This window comes from Trichechus manatus, unplaced genomic scaffold, assembly GCF_000243295.1.
Source record: "Trichechus manatus latirostris isolate Lorelei unplaced genomic scaffold, TriManLat1.0 scaffold00108, whole genome shotgun sequence".
Classification (NCBI taxonomy): Eukaryota; Metazoa; Chordata; class Mammalia; order Sirenia; family Trichechidae; genus Trichechus; species Trichechus manatus.
The window spans coordinates 6,800,152-6,820,882 of NW_004444044.1; the positions used below are offsets into that span (position 1 = coordinate 6,800,152).

Sequence of the window (20,731 nt, forward strand, 5' to 3'; positions counted from 1 at the left end):
GTGAAATAATTGCCCAGGGAAGTGGGAAAATCACTTAATTAGAAAATGTAGAATTGCTAGACAGCACTGAGGATCCACTTAATGTGTTCCACTGAATGTAGAGAAAAGAGGATTCCTTTTCTATTGTCGTATTTAGCTGCTGCTTTGATTTCAACTAGAATACAAGTAGTCTCTGACTTGTTATGGGGTTCCATTCCAACATCTCTGTCGCTTCTGACATAAGTTGAATAACCTTTTTTTTTAGTTTTCATTATTGTTGCCTTTTATTATCAGTATCTTTATAAATCCAGTCTTTGAACATCTGCGAGTGAACATCTGAGAACGATAACATCAGCAAATTATGCGCCGCAACATTGTAGTATGTATTCTTGACGATAAGATGTACCAAAAAAAACAAAGTCATAGAAGGGCTAAGAAGCAGGTTTGAAACGATAGAAGACAGGATCAGCAAAAGTGAAGACAAACACTTGGTTACAACTCTGAGGAAAAATCAGAAAAAAGAACAAAGAAAAATGAAGAAACCCTGAGAATTATATGGGATACAATGAAAAGCAAAAAATTGCGAGTGATCGGAGTTCCAGAACAGGGGGAGAAAACAGAAAACACAGAGAGGATCGTTGAAGAACTGCTGACAGAAAACTTCCCCAATATCATGAAAAATGAAAAGCTGACCATCCAAGAAGCTCAGTGAACCCCATAGAAGATAGACCTCAAAAGAAAATTACCAAGGCATATCATAATCACACTTGCTAAAACCAAAGACAAAACGAAGAATCCTGAGAGTAGCTCGAGAAAAACAAAGTCACATACAGAGGAGAAACAATAAGACTAAGTTTGGATTATTCAGCAGAAACCATGAAGGCAAGAAGGCAATGGGATGACATATATAAAACCTTGAAAGAAAAACCGTTACCAGCCAATAATAATATATCCTGCAAAACTCTTGTTCAAATATGATGGTGAAATTAGGACATTTCCAGATGAACAGAATTAAGGGACTATGTAAAAACCAAACCAAACGTACAAGAATTATTAAAGGGAGTCCTTCGATCTGAGAACAAACATCAGACCACAGGCTGGATCTAGGAGGCAGGATCATACCAGCCAGACACCAACCTAGGAAATGAACTCTTAAGGACTATCCAGAACCAGAAGAATTACAACAGGGAACCAGAGAGGTTAATCTGTAAATGACAACAACATCAGGACAATAAAAGAGGGGATAAACAGTGTAGGTTTATTCTAATGGAGAGGAAAGCAAGGTGTGATACCAAGTAATAATAGACTGGTTCAAACGTAGGAATATAAGGGGAAATTTCAAGGTAACCACAAAGAAAGTTAACAAACCTACTCATCAAAATAAAGAAGAAAAACAAAGTCGCAGTAAAAACAAAACCTACAAAAACAAAAGAAGTGAAAAAAAAATCAACAAACAAAAGGAATTCAGCACAGGAGAGTTTAAGAGGAACAAAGAAAATGTCAGCACCACAAAAAAAAAGCACTACAACATGACGGCAATAAACTCACCACTATCAATAATTACACTGAATATAAACAGCCTAAATGCATCCATAAAGAGGTGGGGAGTGACAGAATAGATTAAAAAAATAGGATCATCAGTATGCTGTCTACAAGAGACCTACCTTAGAAACAAAGATGTAAATTTATTAAAACTCAAAGGATGGAAAAAAATATATATCAGGTAAACAGCTACCAAGAAAGAACAGAAGTGGCAATACTAATCTCGCATAAAATAGACTTTAAAACAAAATCCACCATAAAAGACAAAGAAGGACACTATAAATGATTAAGGGGATGACCCATCATGAAGGCATAACCATAATAAACATCTACCCACCCAATGACAGGGCTCCAAAATACATAAACTCTAACAACACTGAAAAGAGAAACTGACAGTTCCACAGTAATAGTAAGAGGCTTCAACACACCACTGTTGGTAAAGGACAGAAAGAAACTCAAGAAAGATACAGAAAACCCAAAGGGCACAATCAGCTGACTTGACCTCATAGACATATATAGAACACTCCACCCAACAGCTGCAAAGTACACATTCTTTTCCGGTGCACATGGAACATTCTCCAGAATAGACCACATCTTAGGGCACAGAGCAATTCTCAACAAAATCCAAAACATTGAGATAATACAAAGTATCTTCTTTGACCTCAGTGCCATCAAGGTAGAAATTAATAACAGAAAGAACAAGGAAAAAAATTAATTACATGGAAACTGAGTAACACCCTGCTTACAAACCACTGGATAATAGAAGAAATCAGAGATGGAATCAAAAAATTCCTAGAATCAAATGAGAATGAAAACACATCATATCAAAACCTTTGGGACACAGCAAAGGCAGTCCTCAGAGGACAGTTTATAGCAATAGATGCACACATCAAAAAAGAAGATAAAATCAAAACATTAACTACACAACTCAAACAAATAGAAAGAGAAAGGAAAAATACCCACAGCCACTAGAAGAAAGGAAATAATAAAGATCAGAGCAGAAATAAATAGAGAATAGAAAAACAATAAAAGCAGCAAAACCAAAAGTTGGTTCTTTGAAAGAATGAACAAAATTGACAAACTACTGACCCCACTGACAGAAGAAAAACAGGAGAGGACACAAATAACCCAAATAAGAAATGAAATAGGGGACATTACAGCAGACCCAACTGAAATAAAAAGGATCATAAAAGAGTTTTATGAAAAACTATACTCCAACAAGTTTGAAAACCTAGAGGAAATGGATAAATTTCAAAATGTACAAAAAGAAAGACTTGTAAGTGCAGTTGGTCATAACTCAAAACACATCGTAAGTCGGGGACTACCTGTATGTGGAAAATTGGGTTGGGATTTTGCCAGGTAGATAATGTTGGAAGGAGAAAGAGTTTTAGAGAATGTTAATAAAGATGGAACATAAAATTTAGGCAGGGTAAATAAGAAAGTTTGAAAATATTAAGTATGCCTCTTTTTCACATGTACATTATAATTTTTCTTGGATGCACTCTAAAAACCATCCACGAAGCAAATGTCTGTTCCATTTATCCCTTTAGCTAAGCCCTACAAAATTCAAAGAAGATGTGGTATTTACAGTCTTCCATTCTGTGTTTTTATTTTAGGGAAGAAGAAGTCTTATAGGCAGCTGATTTTCTCCAAGTAGATGAGGTTTCTGAATGAAATGTCCATGACTTGTAGCATATAAAGGATAAAAGTACAGCAGGGATAAACATGGAGTCCATATTACTCACAGGCAGATCTCTTAGACATAAGTCAAGGACCAATGCCTCAGTAACTTTGTCGGCCTTTATTTAATGCTCTTGCTTCAGTACATTTTCTGTCTTGCATTGCTCTGTGTATCAAAGTTTTGGGGTAATAAATTATCCTGAGTGATTTAGCTACAGTTTTAACATAAATTATGATCTTTTTTACAAATCCCTGAAGCAGCTCACACTGAGGCTTCAGGGTGCAACACTTCTAGTTACAGATGCCACAACCAAAAATATCAACTTGGCATTCTGGAAAACAAATGTTTCTGTTCCCTGACTCCTTAATATTTCTTAAATGCTTGTAATAATGTTTAATCTATAAATGCTTGAAAGCTTGAGTTGGATGTATTTTTTTTTTTTAATAAAAAATAGTACTGTAATTAGTGATAATGTAGCTAGTTTCTTGGTTTGAGAATATTCACTATCCTCATAGAATGGTATCTTGGTTATTTACTGCTGCTGAAACAGGAATACCACAAGTGAATGGCTTTAGCGAAGAGAAATTTATTTTCCCACAGTTTAGGAGGCTGTTAGTCCAAATTCAGGGTACCAGCTCTAAGGGAAGGGTTTTTTCTCTCTGTTGGCTGTGGAGGAAGGTTCTTGTGATCAATCTTCCCCTGGTCTAGCAGCTTCTCAGCACAGGAACCCTGGGTCCAAAGGATGCACTCTGCTCCTGGCACTTCTTTCTTGGTGGCTTGAGGTCTCTATCTCTTTGCTCAGTTTTCTCTCCTTTTATCTCTGGTAAGATAAAAGATGATGTAGGCCACACCCCAGGGAAACTCCTCTTACATTGGATCAGGAGGTGACCTGAGTAATGGTGTTTCATCCCACCCTAGTCCTCTTTAACATAACCTGCCTCATTCACCACAGGCAGAAATTAGGATTTACAACACATAGGAAAATTATATCAAATCCCAGAATGGAGGATAACTACACAATACTGGGAATCATGACCTAGCTAAGTTGACACGTATTTTGGGGGCATAGAGTTCAATCCACGAAATTCCACTCTTTGGCCTGCAAAAATTCATGTCCTTGCCACATGTAAAACACATTCACCCCATCAAATGGCTAATAAGTAAATTCTTAAATTACTTGTAGTATATGCTGCCCTGAACATGGTAAACTTTCTGTATGAGGGAAGACGTACTCTTATTTAGAAAACAACTTCTTGTCAAGCCAGTCAATAAATATTTAAAGGATACCCATGTAATACAGCAACGATTGTGAGGATGGTGTAGGACTGGGCAGTGTTTCGTTCTGTTGTACATAGGGTTGCTGTGAGTTGGAATTGACAGCACCTAACAATAACAACATATATTATGAATTTCTTTAGTTTCTCTGGAGTCATGAACAACTCTGTGCTCATATATGGCTATGCAGTTTGAGCATAAAATGGATTGTCAGAAGCACAAATTGTTGATTAATACTTATTTTAGTATAGAATTTTAAGAGATCTGTGTGGACTCAGATCTTACAGACTATCCAGTAAATATTTTTGACACCTAATGTGAGCAAGTTTGTTTAGATGTATTGGAGTTCTCTCAGTGAACAAGATAGATGAAGATCCCTGTTCTCATAGAATTTACAGCCAATGTGAGGAGATAGGTAATAAACAAGTAAACAAATATATAAATAATCTCATATTAGCTACTAATGAAAGATATGAAGTACCATAATGATTAATAATCTGATTAAAATAGAGGGAATATAATATGGATCCCTTTCTGTTTATATGATTTGTTTGATAAGACAGATAAATGGTAAATATTAGGTGCAGAATGTGATAACATTAACAAATATATAACATATATTTAAAGGTTGTTCAAACAGATGAGACTGCAAGAAAACCGGACCATGTTCCTATTAGCGGTGAAGATGAGAGGAATGCTATTTTCCAACTAGAAAAGGCTATTTCATCTAATGAAGCTACCAAAAGTAAGGGAAGTTCTTTACAAAAGGTTTTGAACTGGGTAACTTTTTTATTTTCACTAAGCTCTATGCCAAAAGCTTATGGGATTAAATAACAAAACAATGCAATAACGATGATATTGATTTTATTATCCCATGGAAGTCATTGTTCATCTTTAACTGACTAAATTCACCATTTTCCCAACACTAACCCTGGTGGTGCAGTGGTTAAGCACTCAACTGCTAACTGAAAGATCAGTGCTTAGAACCCACCAGCGGCTCTCTGGGAGAAAGATGTGATAGTCTGCTTCCATAAAGATTACAGCCTTGGAAACCCTAGGGGGCAGTTCTACTCTGTCCTGTAGGGTTGCCATTAGTCAGAATAGACTCTATAGCAGTGGGTTTGATTTGGCTGGTACCCCCACCCTCAAAGGTTGAAATCTAGTTCTCCAGATCATATTAACTGCTGTTTTGTTGTTCTGATTGTTTTAGTTCTTGATTCTGTTTTGTGATTCCTGTTTAACTTCTGGCTAGCATAATGAACTAAAAATGTAGTCTTTGTGGAGACTAACCCCTAGACCCAGTTAAATCACTTTAGGGAAAAGAAACATAGGCATATCTCTGAGATCCTTAATGTCGGTAATTACTGATTGGGACTCTGACTTGACCCACATGTATCCTTCCTTAAATAGTCTTATATATCAAAGCATTTAAGTCCTTTATTTTTAAGTCTTCTGTGTTTAAGACAGAGCTATTTACTAATGTTCTGGGACCTGTTCACCATTGTTTTGTTAAAGAGTTTTTGTTAAAAAGTTCCCATACTTTTGTGATTTTATGCACAGACCAGTAAAATTTCAGGAAAACATGACTTAGAATAGCTATTTAATTTACAAATAAAAACTGGTTAATTCAATGATTTTAGTTCTAGAAAAACCTTACCACTTTTTCTTATTTTCTCATTTCATCACAGATCAGGCTACTCCTGTTTACAGAGTGATCTAGAAAGATTTCAGAAAGATGCATTGACCAACTCACCCTATTCTTAGTTATCAGAGGGGAAATGTTTTCAGAATAGTATTTACGGGATCAGTTTTTGAACAGTGCACAATGTTGTCTTACTTCTATTGTAAATCACTTGATAGATAATGTGACTTTTTTATCTTTGTGTTTTTTTATCCTCACTGAAAAAGGAGCAGTGCTTTTTATATAGCAACTTTTCTAATTTAGTAGTATTAAATCCATCATTTAAAAATGTAAACAAAAAAGAATCTTTAAGAGTAGTGAACCCACATTGCTTTTTACCAAGTTAAACCTTCACTACTTGCTAGGAAACTTTGTTTTTCTGGCTGTTACAATCAGGTGACCTTCAGATGGCAGTACTTTCATTTGAAAAAGATGATGATCGTAATGGGCACATAGATTTCATCACAGCTGTGTCCAATCTTCGCGCGAAGATGTATGGCATTGAACCAGCTAACCGTTTCAAAACAAAGCGAATAGCTGGTAAAATTATACCTGCTATAGCAACATCTACTGCTGCAGTGTCTGGCTTGGTGAGTTTATTATCCTTTGAAGTAAAATGCTTCTTTTTCATTTGCCTTTTCCTTGTCTTACCAACTACACCACCCCCAACCATCCCCAGTCACTCAGAGATTTTAGAGAGGGAGGGATGAATATTGATCTTATTTAAAATTTTAAAACATTTCTGAAAATATAGTAATCCATGTTTTGAGATTTTAGAGATTTATAAACATTTTAATATAAAAAAATGCTCAAAATAAATAATTATAATTTTTCTTGCAGGTAATAATTCTATCAGTCATCTTTGTACCCTACATACAAAGCAGGTGCTATGTTTTTCTTGAGTAATATGAACTGCCCTAATCTTTGCTCTTTTATTATATCGGATTTTAGCTCTTTGCCGTTTAAAAAAAAAAAAGTAATTTCTGTCTGATTTGAATTTTCTTCAATTTAATGTTTTCTTTACTTCTTTTTTTTTCTTTTAATAATACTGTATTTCCGCACATATTGTTCAGTGATAATGGTTACATTCTTCACATTATATCAACATTCTCGTTTCTTTTCTAGTTTGTCTTGTTCCCACTGTAATTTTTTCTTGATGATTCAGGGTCTTTAGTATGGTCCTCGGTTATTATACTGTACTATTTTGTACTGTATTGTTATATTCATAGCAGTTTTATACGGCTATGTGTACATATATTATGAGCCGTGGTGGCACAGTGGTTAGGAGCTTGGCTGCTAACCAAAAGTTCGGTAGTTCGAATCCACCCGCTACTCCTTGGAAACCATATGGGACAGTTCTACTCTGTCCTGTAGGGTCGCTATGAGTCAGAGTCAACTCGATGGCAGTGGGTTTGCTTTGGGTTTTTTGGTACCTATGTTAAGTGACTTTAGAGTGTTGTATTTCTTAAGTCCTGGTATCTGCTTTCTAAGTAGGAAATTACATAGTCAAGTTAATCTATTTTTCTGAATAACTCTGTTTATCATGTATAGAACAGATTGAAAGCTTGAAAGTATAAAATATGCTTAAAGTGGAGAGACTCATGACTGCTTTTTCTCTTTACAGAGAAATGCTTGAGAAGAATTTAGGAAAATTGACTAGGATCAAGTTACAGACACTAATAGTTTTAGGCTGTTACATAATCAGATCACTTTTTTTAATCTAGGTTGCATTGGAGATGCTCAAAGTAGCTGGTGGCTGTCCATTTGAAGCTTATAAAAATTGTTTCCTTAACTTAGCCATTCCAATTATAGTGTTTACAGAGACATCTGAAGTAAGAAAAACTGAAATCAGGTATGCATGAAGGTCTATTTCTTTTATATGATGAAAGTGAAATAAAATATTTTACCTTTTAAGAGGGAGATATACTGGCTTCACCTCTTCTTTTCTTCTGTGTATATTTATAAATCCTAGCAATCACTAGAAGACCAAATCAGATCTCATCTTCATGAAGCATTTCTTGACTAAACCAGCTAAAGAGCTCTAACAGCACTTTACCTGCCACGCTATATAGCGTTATGCTTTATTTATTGTTTCATATGCGTCTTCCTAACCCAGATGAATTAGCAGGCACTCTAGTGTCTATGGACCTTAATTTTAGGATCTAGTTCCACAAGCTATGTGACAATGCAAAACCATTTCCCTGATATGTTTCATTTCTCAGATTGGCAACAAACAAAACCTACTTTGGCAAGGCTATAAGAATACAAGAACTCTCATATATTGCTGATGAGATTGCACAATAGTATAGCTCATAATTAGGGAAATACAGCACCATATTTCAAACTCGCAGATACATTTGCACGCATCTCAAGTGATACGTATGCAGGATATTCATTCTGGCATTGTTTATGGTAGCCAGAGATTAGAAACATCCCAGGTGTCCAGCAGTAGGGAACTGGAACGTCCGGAAAATGAAATTCATACAACTGTTTAAAGAGAGAGAGACAGAAGAGCATACACATGTTAGAGAGCACTTTCACTAAGATATTTTGATTTATCAGACAGTGGAAGGATCAACAAGATACTGATGAAAATAGTTACCTGTTTAGTTTGATGGGGAAATAAGATTCTGAAATATTTAACAAGTTGTATTTTTCCCCCCACATTAATTTCTAGCTAAATCACAAATAATGAACTGCTGAGGTTTGGTTTTGTTTTAAATTAAAGGGAAGAATATTAAAATTTGTTCTGAATATTTTTCTACAACAGAAATGGAATATCGTTTACAATTTGGGACAGATGGACTGTACATGGAAAAGAAGATTTTACCCTCTTGGATTTCATAAATGCAGTCAAAGTGAGGCACTTTTGTTTACTTGGTTCATTCGTAGCTTGGAGTCTGGTGTTTGTTAGTTTTTATCCATAACTTCATTAAAAGTCACCAAAATTATTTAACAAGAATTTGTTTGCTCTCTTTTTACTGGTTGCAAATCAGCATTGTCACCCAGGATTTTATATTTGGATAGAGTGTTGATTTTTTCTCTTTTGGGTATTAACTTTTAGGAAAAGTATGGAATTGAGCCAGCGATGGTGGTACAGGGAGTCAAGATGCTTTATGTTCCTATAATGCCTGGTCATGCTAAAAGGTTGAAGTTAACGTAAGTACCAAACAATATATATGAAAAATTCACAGGAATTTAAATGTAAGCTGAATGCACACTGGAAAATTAAATATAAAGGTTATTGAAGTTCAAATAAAAACATACAATTTACTCTTATCTAATGGTATCCATAAAGATGGTGAATATGCCAACTGAAGGCCAACAGTCTACCTCTCAAGAAAAATTCATAGGAATACAAATACTCTTGTTACTTTTTTATTGCGCAGAGTCAGTTCTTCAGCCAATAGTCTTAAAAACCTGATTTACTCAACACAGTAAGTAAAAGTAAATCCATCTCTTATACATAATGACCAGGCTTATGAGACCAGGATATAAAACAAGAATGCCAAATAATTTTATTCATTTATTTAATACATTTTTTGTTAAAGAGTGCCTCTTATATGTCTGGCACTGTTATAAGCTTTAGGGATACGGCACTGAGCAAAGCAAAGTCAGCCCTGTTTAAGGATCTTGCATAACAACTAGACAGATAAGTCAGATGGTGATAAGTGCTATGGTGAAAATAAAGCAGAATAAAGGGAAAGAGAATGGTGGGGAGTGGCAGTGTTAAGTTGCTATAATAGCATTCTCTTGAGTGGGGCAGAGAAAACCTACCATATAAGGTGGCATATGAGCAGAGCTCTAAAGAAAGAGAGCAAAAATGTGGACATTTGGAAGAAGAGTTTCCCAAGTCAAGGGGATAACAGAGGCAAAGGCTAAGAGGATAGCATTCTTGTTCAGAACGTCTATAAAACATTGTTAACTTGCTTAAGAAGTAGTAAGGAAGTCGAAGCGTAGTTGGTGTGAGGGATAGTGGTATGAGATGAGAAAGGCTGGGAACAAGAGAACTAGACAGGAGAAATACATATTATTATGTTAGTCAAGTGACATAGTCTACCATTTTAAAAGAATCACTGTGATCTTATATTGAGAATAAATAGGAGGAAAAGATAAAAGCAGTTAAACCAGTTCGGAGGCTTTTGTGATAGTCCATACAAGAGATGATGGTGGCTTAGACCAGGGTGGTAGCCATTGACATAGAAAGTGGTTTGATTCTGGATACATTTTGAAGGTAGGGTCCATAGGATTTACTGACGGATTGGAAGTGAAATGTAAGAGAGAGAGAGTTAAGAAAGATCTGTAACTCATGTCTCCACAATTCTTTGCATAAGGCTTTCTATAACCTGGATGTTACTTGAATAGACCTTGCCAGTGTTTACCCCCCATCACTTGTACTTTCCCTATTTTGCATGTGTGTATCATTCTAATTAAGACTGTATTTCCTAAGATAATACAATCTGACAGGTTAGTTACATTCTATAGTATTAAAAGCCATTCATTCTTTTTTTTTAAGGCATTGTATATTTCTGCTTTGATCTTTTCATTGTATGCTGATTTTTGAAGATTTAACTACCAGGAGGCAGTCTTATCTCTGTCCTTTCCTTGTGCTTGGGGGTTGCCTGATAACACTTGAATACTGACAATAGATAATTCCTGTAGAATTTAGGCAGAAAGCGTTTTAAGAAATTTTCTTCAAATGACAAAATACATCTTTTTCCCTCTTTTGAACAAGAAGATTCAGTGTACATCTGCCTTGCCTACCTATATAAAGCTGCCCAGTGTTGCCAACGTGATCTTCAAAAGGCATTTTCTAATGTATAGATCTATACTAGGGCCCATTTCCTCTTGCCTACTGAAGGGCAGGTACTTCAGCAATTCTCACTTTTTCCCCCTGCATCAGCTTTTTACTCTGTCTTGGCTCATATCCATTGTATAGAACCTTTTTGTTTTTTCTCCTGTCAATTTTTGTCCCTTCTTTTCATTGAAACTGTTCTTTTCAAGATCATCGGTGACCTTCAACTTGCTAAATACAGTAGAGGTCATTTCTGAATCTTCAGCTTACTTGGTCTATCACCAGCATTTAATGCAATTAATCGCTCTTCCCTTCTTCATATAGTTTTTTGCATTTGGTTTTCTTTGCTAATTCCTCTTTTCTCAACCTCTTAATATTGTGGTATCTCTTCTCTGTCTATACCCAGTCCTTTGGAGACCTCATCTAGTCCCATGGCTTTAAATTAAATACTATCTACATGCTAATAACTTCTCAGTTTAGTATCCTCAATCTGGACATGTCTCACAAGCTCCAGACTAATACATCCAACTGCTTTCTGTATATCTCCACTTAAATGATGTCTTAGTTATCTAGTGCTGCTATAACAGAAATACAAGTGGATGGCTTTAACAAACAAATTTATTTTCTCACTGTTTAGGAGACTAGAAGCCCGAATTCAGGGTGTCGGCTCTAGGGAGAGGCTTTCTCTCTTTGTTGGCTCTGAAGGAAGGACCTTGTCTCTTCTGAGCTTCTGCTCCACAACAGTCTTCATGTGGCTTTGCATCTGTCTTCCCCCATGTCTGCTTACTCGCTTGTTTGTTTAATCTCTTTTATATCTCAAAAGAGATTGACTCAAGACACACTGTACACTCATCCTTCCCCATTAACATAACAAAGACAACCCATTACCAAATGAGAGTATAACCACAGGCATAAAAAACAAAATAAAATAAAAACTGTTGCCTTCAGGTGGATTCCAACTCATAGCAACCCTATAGGACAGAATAGAACTGCCCCATAGGGTTTCCAAGGAGCAGCTGGTGGATTCGAACTGCCAACCTTTTGGTTAGCAGTGAGCTGTTAATGACTGTGCCACTAGGGCTCCACCACAGGCATAGAGGTTAGGATTTACAACATATATTTTGGGGGGATACAGTTCAATCCATAACAAATGGTATATCAACCAGGGACCAGTCAGGAGATAGTAGAAATCACACCAGTTATTTGAACAGGGAAAATTTAATATAAAGAATAACTAATGAAAGGCGTTTTAGCTGGTAAAAGAGGACTGTAAGGGTCCAGAAGTAACAGGTACCCCAAAAAGGTAGCTACTATTCTTTGTTGTGAGGGGAACTGTCCTGTGCATTGTAGGATGTTTAGCGACATCCTTGACCTGTACACAGTAGATGCCAGTAACACACACACACTCCTCCAGTTGTTACTGCCAAAAATGTCTTCAAAGAGAATATGGCTACCACAAGAGCATGTAGCTAGCCATTGGGAAATAAACTTGCCAGAAGGTTTGCTGCAGAGCTAGTCTGTAGAAGCTGCCCAGTGTTGCCAGGTTTGTAGAAGTAGCCTACCTAGTGAGATTACAGTCACCTGAGGATGTTAAGAGCTTGGCTGCTAATCAAAAAGTCAGCAGTTTGAATCCACCAGCCACTCTTTGGAAACTCTATGAGGCAGTTCTACTCTGTCTTATAGGGTCTGTATGAGTTGGAATCGACTCCACGGCAACGGGTAACGGTGTAATTGGAGCTGCTGTGGAGTCCACTGGAAGAGGCCACTGGGTAGGGAGAGTGGCCTGAGGGCACAACTGGAGCTGGTCCACAGGGCTGCTGAATAAAAATGCATTACCAGAACTAAGAAGGGAAGTATCTTCCTGCTGCCATCATCTTCCAATGTCACTTCATTGTCCTTTGTTGATAAAGCCTAACGTTGTGCTAGCTGGCAGAGGAGAAAGGTTTACAGGGTCCAACTCCAGAATCACAAAGCAGAGCAAAGAAGGTTAATTTTCCAGCAGAGAAAACAGTAAATTGTTAACTGGCATAAATAACTAATAAATAACTCAAACTCAATAAGTCTAAAATTTAACTCATGATCTTCCCTTAAGCCTTGCTCCGCTGGCACTCTTTCCCATCTTAGTTAATAGCAACACCGTATTTGCAGTTGCTCAGGCCAAAAATTTTGACATCACTTTTGACTTCTCTCTTTCTTTCACATGCCACCTTCAATCCATTATCATTGTATCCAGAATCTGACCGCTCCTCGTCACTTCAACTGCAACCATCCTGGTCTAAACAACTGTCATTTCTTGCCTGTATTACTGCAGTAGACTCCTCACAGGTCTTCCTGTTCCATCCTTGTCCTTTACAGTCATCTTCTCACACAGCAACTAGAGTGATTATTTTTAAGCATTAGTTATATCATGTCCCTCTTCTGCTCAAAATCTTACAGTGGCTTCCCATGTCACTCAGAGTAAAGCCAAAGCCCTTACGATGATCTGCAATGTCCTAAATGATCTGGTTTCCAGTTTACCCTTCTAAGTTTTTTCCCCACTTCTTTCTCAGTCTGTCAAATACTGTATGATGCATGATCTATTTGGGAAGTCAAGTATTTTGGAATGGCTTAAGGATGTGGTAGTAAGAATGTATGGTGGGAAGAAGGAAAAGGAATATGTGGAACAAAGTATCTTTGTAAAATGTGAGAGATGTTACTGAGCATTAAATAAGATTACAGAGTTCAGAGCCTGGCATGAGGTAGGTATACATATATTGTAATAACACATACAATATATGATAAATTATTAGGCAGTTGAATAATATCAAATTTACATTTTAAAGGAATTCTAGTGGCTTTATAGGTTGGAGATAGGAGAGAAACTGGAAAGAGACAGCTGGCTAACAGCTAATGCAGTAATCTAAGGGATATATGGATGATGTCTTGATTTATGACAGCCGTGACAAAAGCAAGGAGGAAGTGGTTTTTCCATAAATGAACAAGATAAACGTAGAACATAAGGGAAGGGTAAAACTCACCCTTGTGCTGTTTGTAGTTGCGTAATGATGCCTCCAAACTATGTAGCGAGTTAAGAAGGATTAGTTTTTTAAAAGCATTGCTTGCATTTTTTGTTTCTGTCTCCTAGTAAATGGTCTGCATTCTTTATCATTACCAGCAGTGGTCCAGATTGATTCAAACAAAAACAAACCATACCCATTACTGTCGAGTCAATTCTGACTCATAGAGACTCTATAGGACAAAGTATATCTGCTCCGTAGGGTTTCCGAGACTGTAATCTTTACGGAAGCAGACTGTCACATCTTTCTTCTGCGGAGTGGCTAATGGGTTCAAACCCCTGACCTTTCAGTTAGCAGCTGACCGCTTAGCCACTGCACCACCAAGGCTCCTTATATATGTACATATTTGAAAGAGCCCTGATAGAGCAGTGGTTAAAGTTCTTGATTGCTAACTGAAAGCTCAGCAGTTTGAACCCACCACCTGCTCGCACAGAGGAAAAATGTGCTTCCATAAAGATTACAACCTTGGAAAACCTGCCCTTTAGGTTGCTATGAATCAGAATCAACTGGACAGCACACGACAACAATGAATTGATTCACTGTTAGGTAATTGAGTTATCTTAAGTTTAGAGGTTTTCATAAGGAAAAATGAATATATGAAATCAGATGGATTATTTGGTTTAAAAATAATTTTAGAAACTAGATACAGGTCTAGAGTCTCTGGGTAACATTAGTCAGCAATTCACTCTTTCATTTTATAGAATTCACCGAGTTATTTATTCTTGCTTATTTTCCTTAGAATGCATAAACTTGTGAAACCTTCTACTGAAAAGAAATATGTGGATCTTACTGTGTCATTTGCCCCAGACACTGATGGAGATGAAGATTTGCCTGGACCTCCAGTAAGATACTACTTCAGTCATGACACTGATTAACAGAAGTTTTCTAAAGTTACTCCAGTACTACTTGCTTTTTGGAAGGAGTACACTTGATTTAGAATCTAAAAATATCAGCTCATAATACTATGGATTTCTCCTTGAAGAAGCCTTATTAATTTAAAGGAAACACCAGTAGGAAACTACATTGAAGAATTGTAAAACAGTTTGGAGTATGGTGTATACTTGTCTAGTGCTTCATACATGGATATGATCACAAGCAAGTTTGAACTGGAATGCCGTTTCATAATGCTTACAAGAAATGTGTCTATTAACCTCTCTGGATAAAAAGAAGGAAAAAATATTTATCCATGACCAGAAGAGATAAAGAGCAAGAAATTGAAAGTAATACAGCTATCCAAACAGTCTAATCCTATTTTGTGAATTCTTTTCATTTAGTATTTGTGACCCATTTTTCTATACAAATAGTGTTTGGCACCCTGTACTTCTGATAACTAGGTTTGAGAATTTAACACCAGTGGAAAGGGGGAATGGTAGCAGTGGATGAAAAGTGGACATTTTAAATTGTGCAGTTAAAGTATACTCTCTATTACCTGTATGGAGCCCTGGTGGTGTAGTGATTAAGAGCTCAGCTGCTAACCAAAAAGTCAGCAGTTCAAATCCACCAGCTGCTCCTTGGAAACCCTATGGGGCAGTTCTGCTCTGTCCTACAGGGTCACTGTGAGCCAGAACCAACTCGATGGCAGCTAATAGCAACAACAACAATTACCTGTTAGTTTAACCGGAATTTGTTATATCACTGTTACCCAGAAATCAGGCTTTTTGATAATAGTATCAGTGTTGTAAGCCATGAGCAGTAGGTAAGATGACATACGTTAACTTTTGACTGAATGTTAACAGTATTGTGTGGACTCTTGACAACCCTTGTAAAGAATCCATGAATGTGAACAGATAAATGTGGCTAATAATTTGATTCTTCAGTATGCCTTCTAATATGGCTACTTTATTTATTTGAAACTCTAAACCTGATCGCCATAGTATATAAAACAAAGATTTTGTAAAGGGAGCGTCCTTAGAAATAGATGAAAACAAGAAATTAAAAAGTCTTCACTATTGAATCTTTTTTTTCTTCCAGCAGTCAAATGAACAGAAAAAAATTAATATTCATTTTTATTTTAAAGAGAAGCTTATTATTTTATTCTCCGTTTCCAAAAAGGAGGATGCTGACTAAAATAGAAATTTTTTTAAGTCTTTATTGATAGAAACTTTGTTTTCTGATATAAACTATTGCAGAAGTGCTTTCATTAAAATGATATAAAGTGCATTTACGAATGTAAACTCAGTGAGAACAGCAAGTGATTTATTTCTAAGGCTGTCATACATTCTAAAACAACTGGCATTTTATAACTATAGAGAGTCATTTCCCTCTCGCTGCTTTTCTTGATTCAGGCCATTAATAGGTACTATGATAAATTAAAAACTAGATTGATGTCAGTATTATTCCAATTCTGTCTCTTTTTACACTCTGTATTTACTTTCTTCTTATTTCGTGTACAAATAGTTTGTCAGCCAGCTGGATTGTTTCATTATTCTGTAAAAGTATCATTAAAACTACCACTTGGGAAAATATATTCGCGGGTCATGGGTGAATTCGTATGATTAAAAGATAATGTGTACATTGAGGGGTGGGGAGAAGTAGACATGAATTTAAAGGAAATGGCTACCTTGAAATAAGCCATTAATTTTCGTTCACCATGTCTTACCCTCTCCCATCATACATATCACAACTGTAATGCTTAAAATTAATGTTAGTTAAAATTGAAGCCAGGAAAATCAAAGCTTTGTGACTTGGAACTTGACTGGCTAGAAACAATAAACAAACTTTTGTATAAGAAGCCTTTTTCCCCCTTTCACTTTGTTTGCTCTATGAGAGTAACTGATATTTTCCAGGAAACCATTCATCAGTCCTTATAGGTGATCGGATAGCTTGCTTATATTTGATCTAAGTCTCCAGATCTCTTCAAAAGTAAGTTTAGAACCATGCCATCAATTCATATTTATAGACGTCAGAGCTTTACCGAATATAAACAAAATCAACAAGCATTAAGTTCATTTTGTGATTAAAACCAGCAGCCATTTTTGTCATTGCTTTTTTTTTCCTGTAGGTAAGGGATATTTCCATCATTTCTTCTGTTTAGTGCTACTGATCCGGAAAGCCAGGGTAAAGTTAATGATAGTTTTTTTCATTGTCTGTTTTGTTTATTTCTGTACTGTGAAATCACTGTTGGTGGTTAAAATACCAGATCCAAAATTTAATTATTTGATTTTGTACAGTACCACTGAGTAATTTTTTACTTACTAAAAATAAATTAAGAAAATTGACAGTATCTTTGTAAATGATGTCACATAGTTGACTCTAGAGATTCTGATTCTGCTGTTCATTTTGTGAGTAGTGTTTTGGTGTTCCCTAATTTTGAAGTTTTGCAGTTGAGGAGATACAGCAGTCACTAGGTATGGAGAGACGTTACTTCACGGTACTTTTGGCCTCCTAGAAACCCTGTTAAAACAGATAGGAGGAAATGGTGGTGACCATGTAAAACTTAAAGATCTGATAAAACCCAGACTGCTCGTTGGGGACTTTTAAAGTCCATTCCTTTATAGAGTTCAGAGCAATGATGTTACTTATCTGTAAGTTCCTCATAAATTGTCCCAAAGGTAGAACTTTGAAATAGATGTGTATCTTTGTTTTCATTCTTTATCTGTTACGGCACTACCTGGTGGTAACAGTTAGAAGGCATTAAAAAAATCAGCTATGTTTAAAGTTCACTATTTTATAATTAGTACAAATAAAGACCAAAAAAATTGTTCTCTTGAGATCGTGAAGAAAAATCTCTTGACTAGTGTTTTTTTCAACTATTATAATCATAAACACATGATGGTTGCAGATAAACCCTCGGTATGAGTTTAACTATTTTACTTTGTATAGATTTCAAAAACAAAAATCAGGAAGTTGAGATCTTGGGGTTCAAAGTCATCAGGTAATTTGTGTTCTTTTTTTTTTTGTCATGTGTTAGCATTTCTTTTTTTAATAGAGAAACACATATTCAAAGAGTACATAAAGTATAAAATATACAGTTTAAGAAATAATTTTAAAGTAAGTTCTATAACCAGCATTCAGGTCAAGAAATAGAACATTAACAGCTTCCCAACAGTTCCACATATGTCCCTTCCCAATCACAAACAGCTTCCCAACACACACTGTTTGTCCTGCCTTTTGTGATAACTATGGGCTTGTTTTTATTTATGAATTTACCACCTGTGCATGTAAACTAAGCAGTACAGTTTACTTTTGCCTGTTTTTGAAATTTATGTAAATACTGTATGTATGCTTTTGTGGCCCACTTCTTTCATTCAGTATTGTGTGATTCATCCATGTTCTTGCTTATAGCTGTATTTCATTCATTACTATTGCTGTATAATTTACCCTTGCATTAATATACCACAATTTATGTATTCATTCTGTTAACTGGACAATTTAGATGTTTTTAGTTTGAGGCAGTTACAGCTCCACAGTAAACATTATTGTATGTATTTCCTAGTGCAAATCTACAAGAGTTTCTATAGGTATGTATTTAGGAGTGGAATTGCTAGGTCATAGAGAATTCACATCTTAAATTTTACTAGATAATAAAATTGTTTCCTAAGCAATAGAGACTTCCTGTTTCTCCACATCTTGGTCAGCACTGGTATTATCAGATTTTTTTTTAATTTTACCAATCTGATGGATGTACATTTGAGGTTTTACTTTGCATTTCCTCAGTTAACAGAGAAGTTCACCACCTTTTCCTAAGTGTATTGATCATATGGACTTTTCTTTTTGTAAAGTGTCGTTTCACATCTTTTGCCCATTTTTCTGTTGAGTTGGCCATCTTTTTTCTTATTGATTTGTAAAAAATCTTTATGTATCCTGTCCTTTGTTGGTTATATATAGCTGCAGATATCTTCTCCCACTCCATGACTTGATTTTCCTCTCATGATGTTCTTTGGTAAAAATAATTTTTTAATGTTTATATAATGAGAAGTATCAGTCTTTTGTTTTAAAGTTAGAATTTTTTGTGACTTGTTTAAAAAATTTTTTCCTTCCCTAAGTCATAAAGATTCTCCTGTATTGTTTTCTAAAAGTCTTTAGTTTTGCCTTTCACATTTATGTTTTCAGTTCACAAAGAATTTTGTGTATGGTGGGAAGAGTCATCATTTATTGAAAAATCTGTTCTTCCCTCACTTTTCTGCATTCCTACCACAGTCAGGTATCATATTCATAAGTCTCTTTCTAATTTTTTTGTTCTTTTCTATTCTATCCCCGTGCCAGTACCATACTGTCTTTATCACTGTACCAGATACATTATTCTTGATATTTGACGAGCAAGTCCTCCCACCTTACTGTTCTCTGTGAGAGTGTTTTGGTTATTCTTAGCCCTTTTTTATTTTCAGTTCTCAAATTTCTAGTTGCAAATATGTAAATCTGCAAATTTGTCCCTTTTGGTGTTTCTAGTTCTCTTACCAAAATGTTCAGTCTTTTATCTACTTGAACATGGAAAGCATAATTACTTGGTAGTCTGTGTCTGATTGCTGAACCTTTGGTTCTGTTTTTGTTTTTCTTTGTTTCTACTAGTCCACTTGTTATATCTCCTTGTGTGCCTGGTTACCTTTAATTGTAGGCCAATATTGTATTTGAAAAATTGCTTGTAGAAATAATTTAATGCTAGGAGACTTTCATCCTCCACAGAGTTTTTTCCATTTGCTTCTGCTAGGTACTAGGACACTTAGTAGTTCAGAATCATTTTGATCCAGTTGCAGTGACTGAGATTTTTTGGGCCATCCACGTGGCTCAAAGGTTACCTGTATACTGCGATAGTGCTCTTAACTTCATGTTCACCCTAACTCCTAGGGTGCGACCCTAACTGTAATATATAAAATATAAGTGATTTCTGTATCTTGCTTTTGTTTCTGAAAACTCTACTAAATTCTCTAGTGATTTTTGTAATTTATTTGCAGGGTCTTTTGAATTTTCCATATAACCTTAATTTCGAATGACAGTTTAATTGATCTTTTCTATGATCCAGATTTTAGTTTTGTTGATCTATCCAAATCCCCAACATCTTCTCCATCTCGTGGATTGGTCCTGGCCTCTTTTTTGTTAAAATTGTTAATTTTATGCAAATCACTCCTTTAACTGCCTCCAAAGACCTATTCTTATCCTTAATGATTGTCCAAACGGTCGAATGAGACAGTTCTTCCTCATGTGCTGTTTCACCAACATAGGCCTTAATGATCTTCATCTTTATATATCCATGTCTAGAGCCTTCCACACCTTTTTTGGATTAAAACTTTCAGTGGCATGAGTTCTTTTGCTAGACATGTTGAGGGTATAAGCAGTGCAGGTGTTGCAGGTAGAGAAACTTGAACAACTCAGCTTCAAATTAACTGATTCTTCTTACGGTACAAAAAGCTGAATAAGATCACACTATAGGCCTAGTCTGCAATGAAGTTGGAGTCGTTAACAGCTGTCAGGTGTGCGCACAGTTCATTTGTCTGTGTCGTTAGAGTTGAACATTGCTCAACTTTCTATCCGTTGATTCCCAACACCAACACTGACTTCATTGTAAACTAGGCCATAGCCTGCTGTATTGAAGTGTTTTGAACAGTAAATCATAAAATTGAACATCTGCGAGTGAACATCCGAGAATGATAACATCAGCAAATTACGCACTGCAACATTGTATGTAGTACATATTACTAACAATGTACAAAGAAAAGATGGTTGTAATGTGGTTTGTCCTAACTATATCCTAAATCGGAGTACCTGTACAGGGTAAGAAAACCCTA

At 35.9% G+C, this 20,731-nt stretch overlaps 2 protein-coding genes across 8 annotated transcripts in view; one reads left to right on the forward strand and one right to left on the reverse strand.

Annotated features, from left to right (window-relative positions):
* UBA6 (ubiquitin like modifier activating enzyme 6) overlaps positions 1–17,444 on the forward strand; it is a 98,752-nt gene extending 81,308 nt beyond the window's left edge. For 6 of the 7 annotated variants that reach the window (XM_023737795.1, XM_023737797.1, XM_023737799.1 and 3 more), the window contains 6 exons: positions 5,105–5,222; positions 6,555–6,748; positions 7,883–8,010; positions 8,929–9,016; positions 9,223–9,317; positions 14,749–17,444. In XM_023737795.1, the coding sequence (XP_023593563.1) occupies positions 5,105–5,222; positions 6,555–6,748; positions 7,883–8,010; positions 8,929–9,016; positions 9,223–9,317; positions 14,749–14,884 (759 nt within the window). In that variant the 3' untranslated portion in view covers positions 14,885–17,444. Of the gene's footprint in view, positions 1–5,104; positions 5,223–6,554; positions 6,749–6,998; positions 9,017–9,222; positions 9,318–14,748 lie in introns of those variants that run through there. The other variant, XM_023737801.1, reaches the window with a different exon arrangement.
* STAP1 (signal transducing adaptor family member 1) overlaps positions 1–20,731 on the reverse strand; it is an 82,635-nt gene that overhangs the window by 6,011 nt on the left and 55,893 nt on the right. The window lies entirely within an intron of this gene.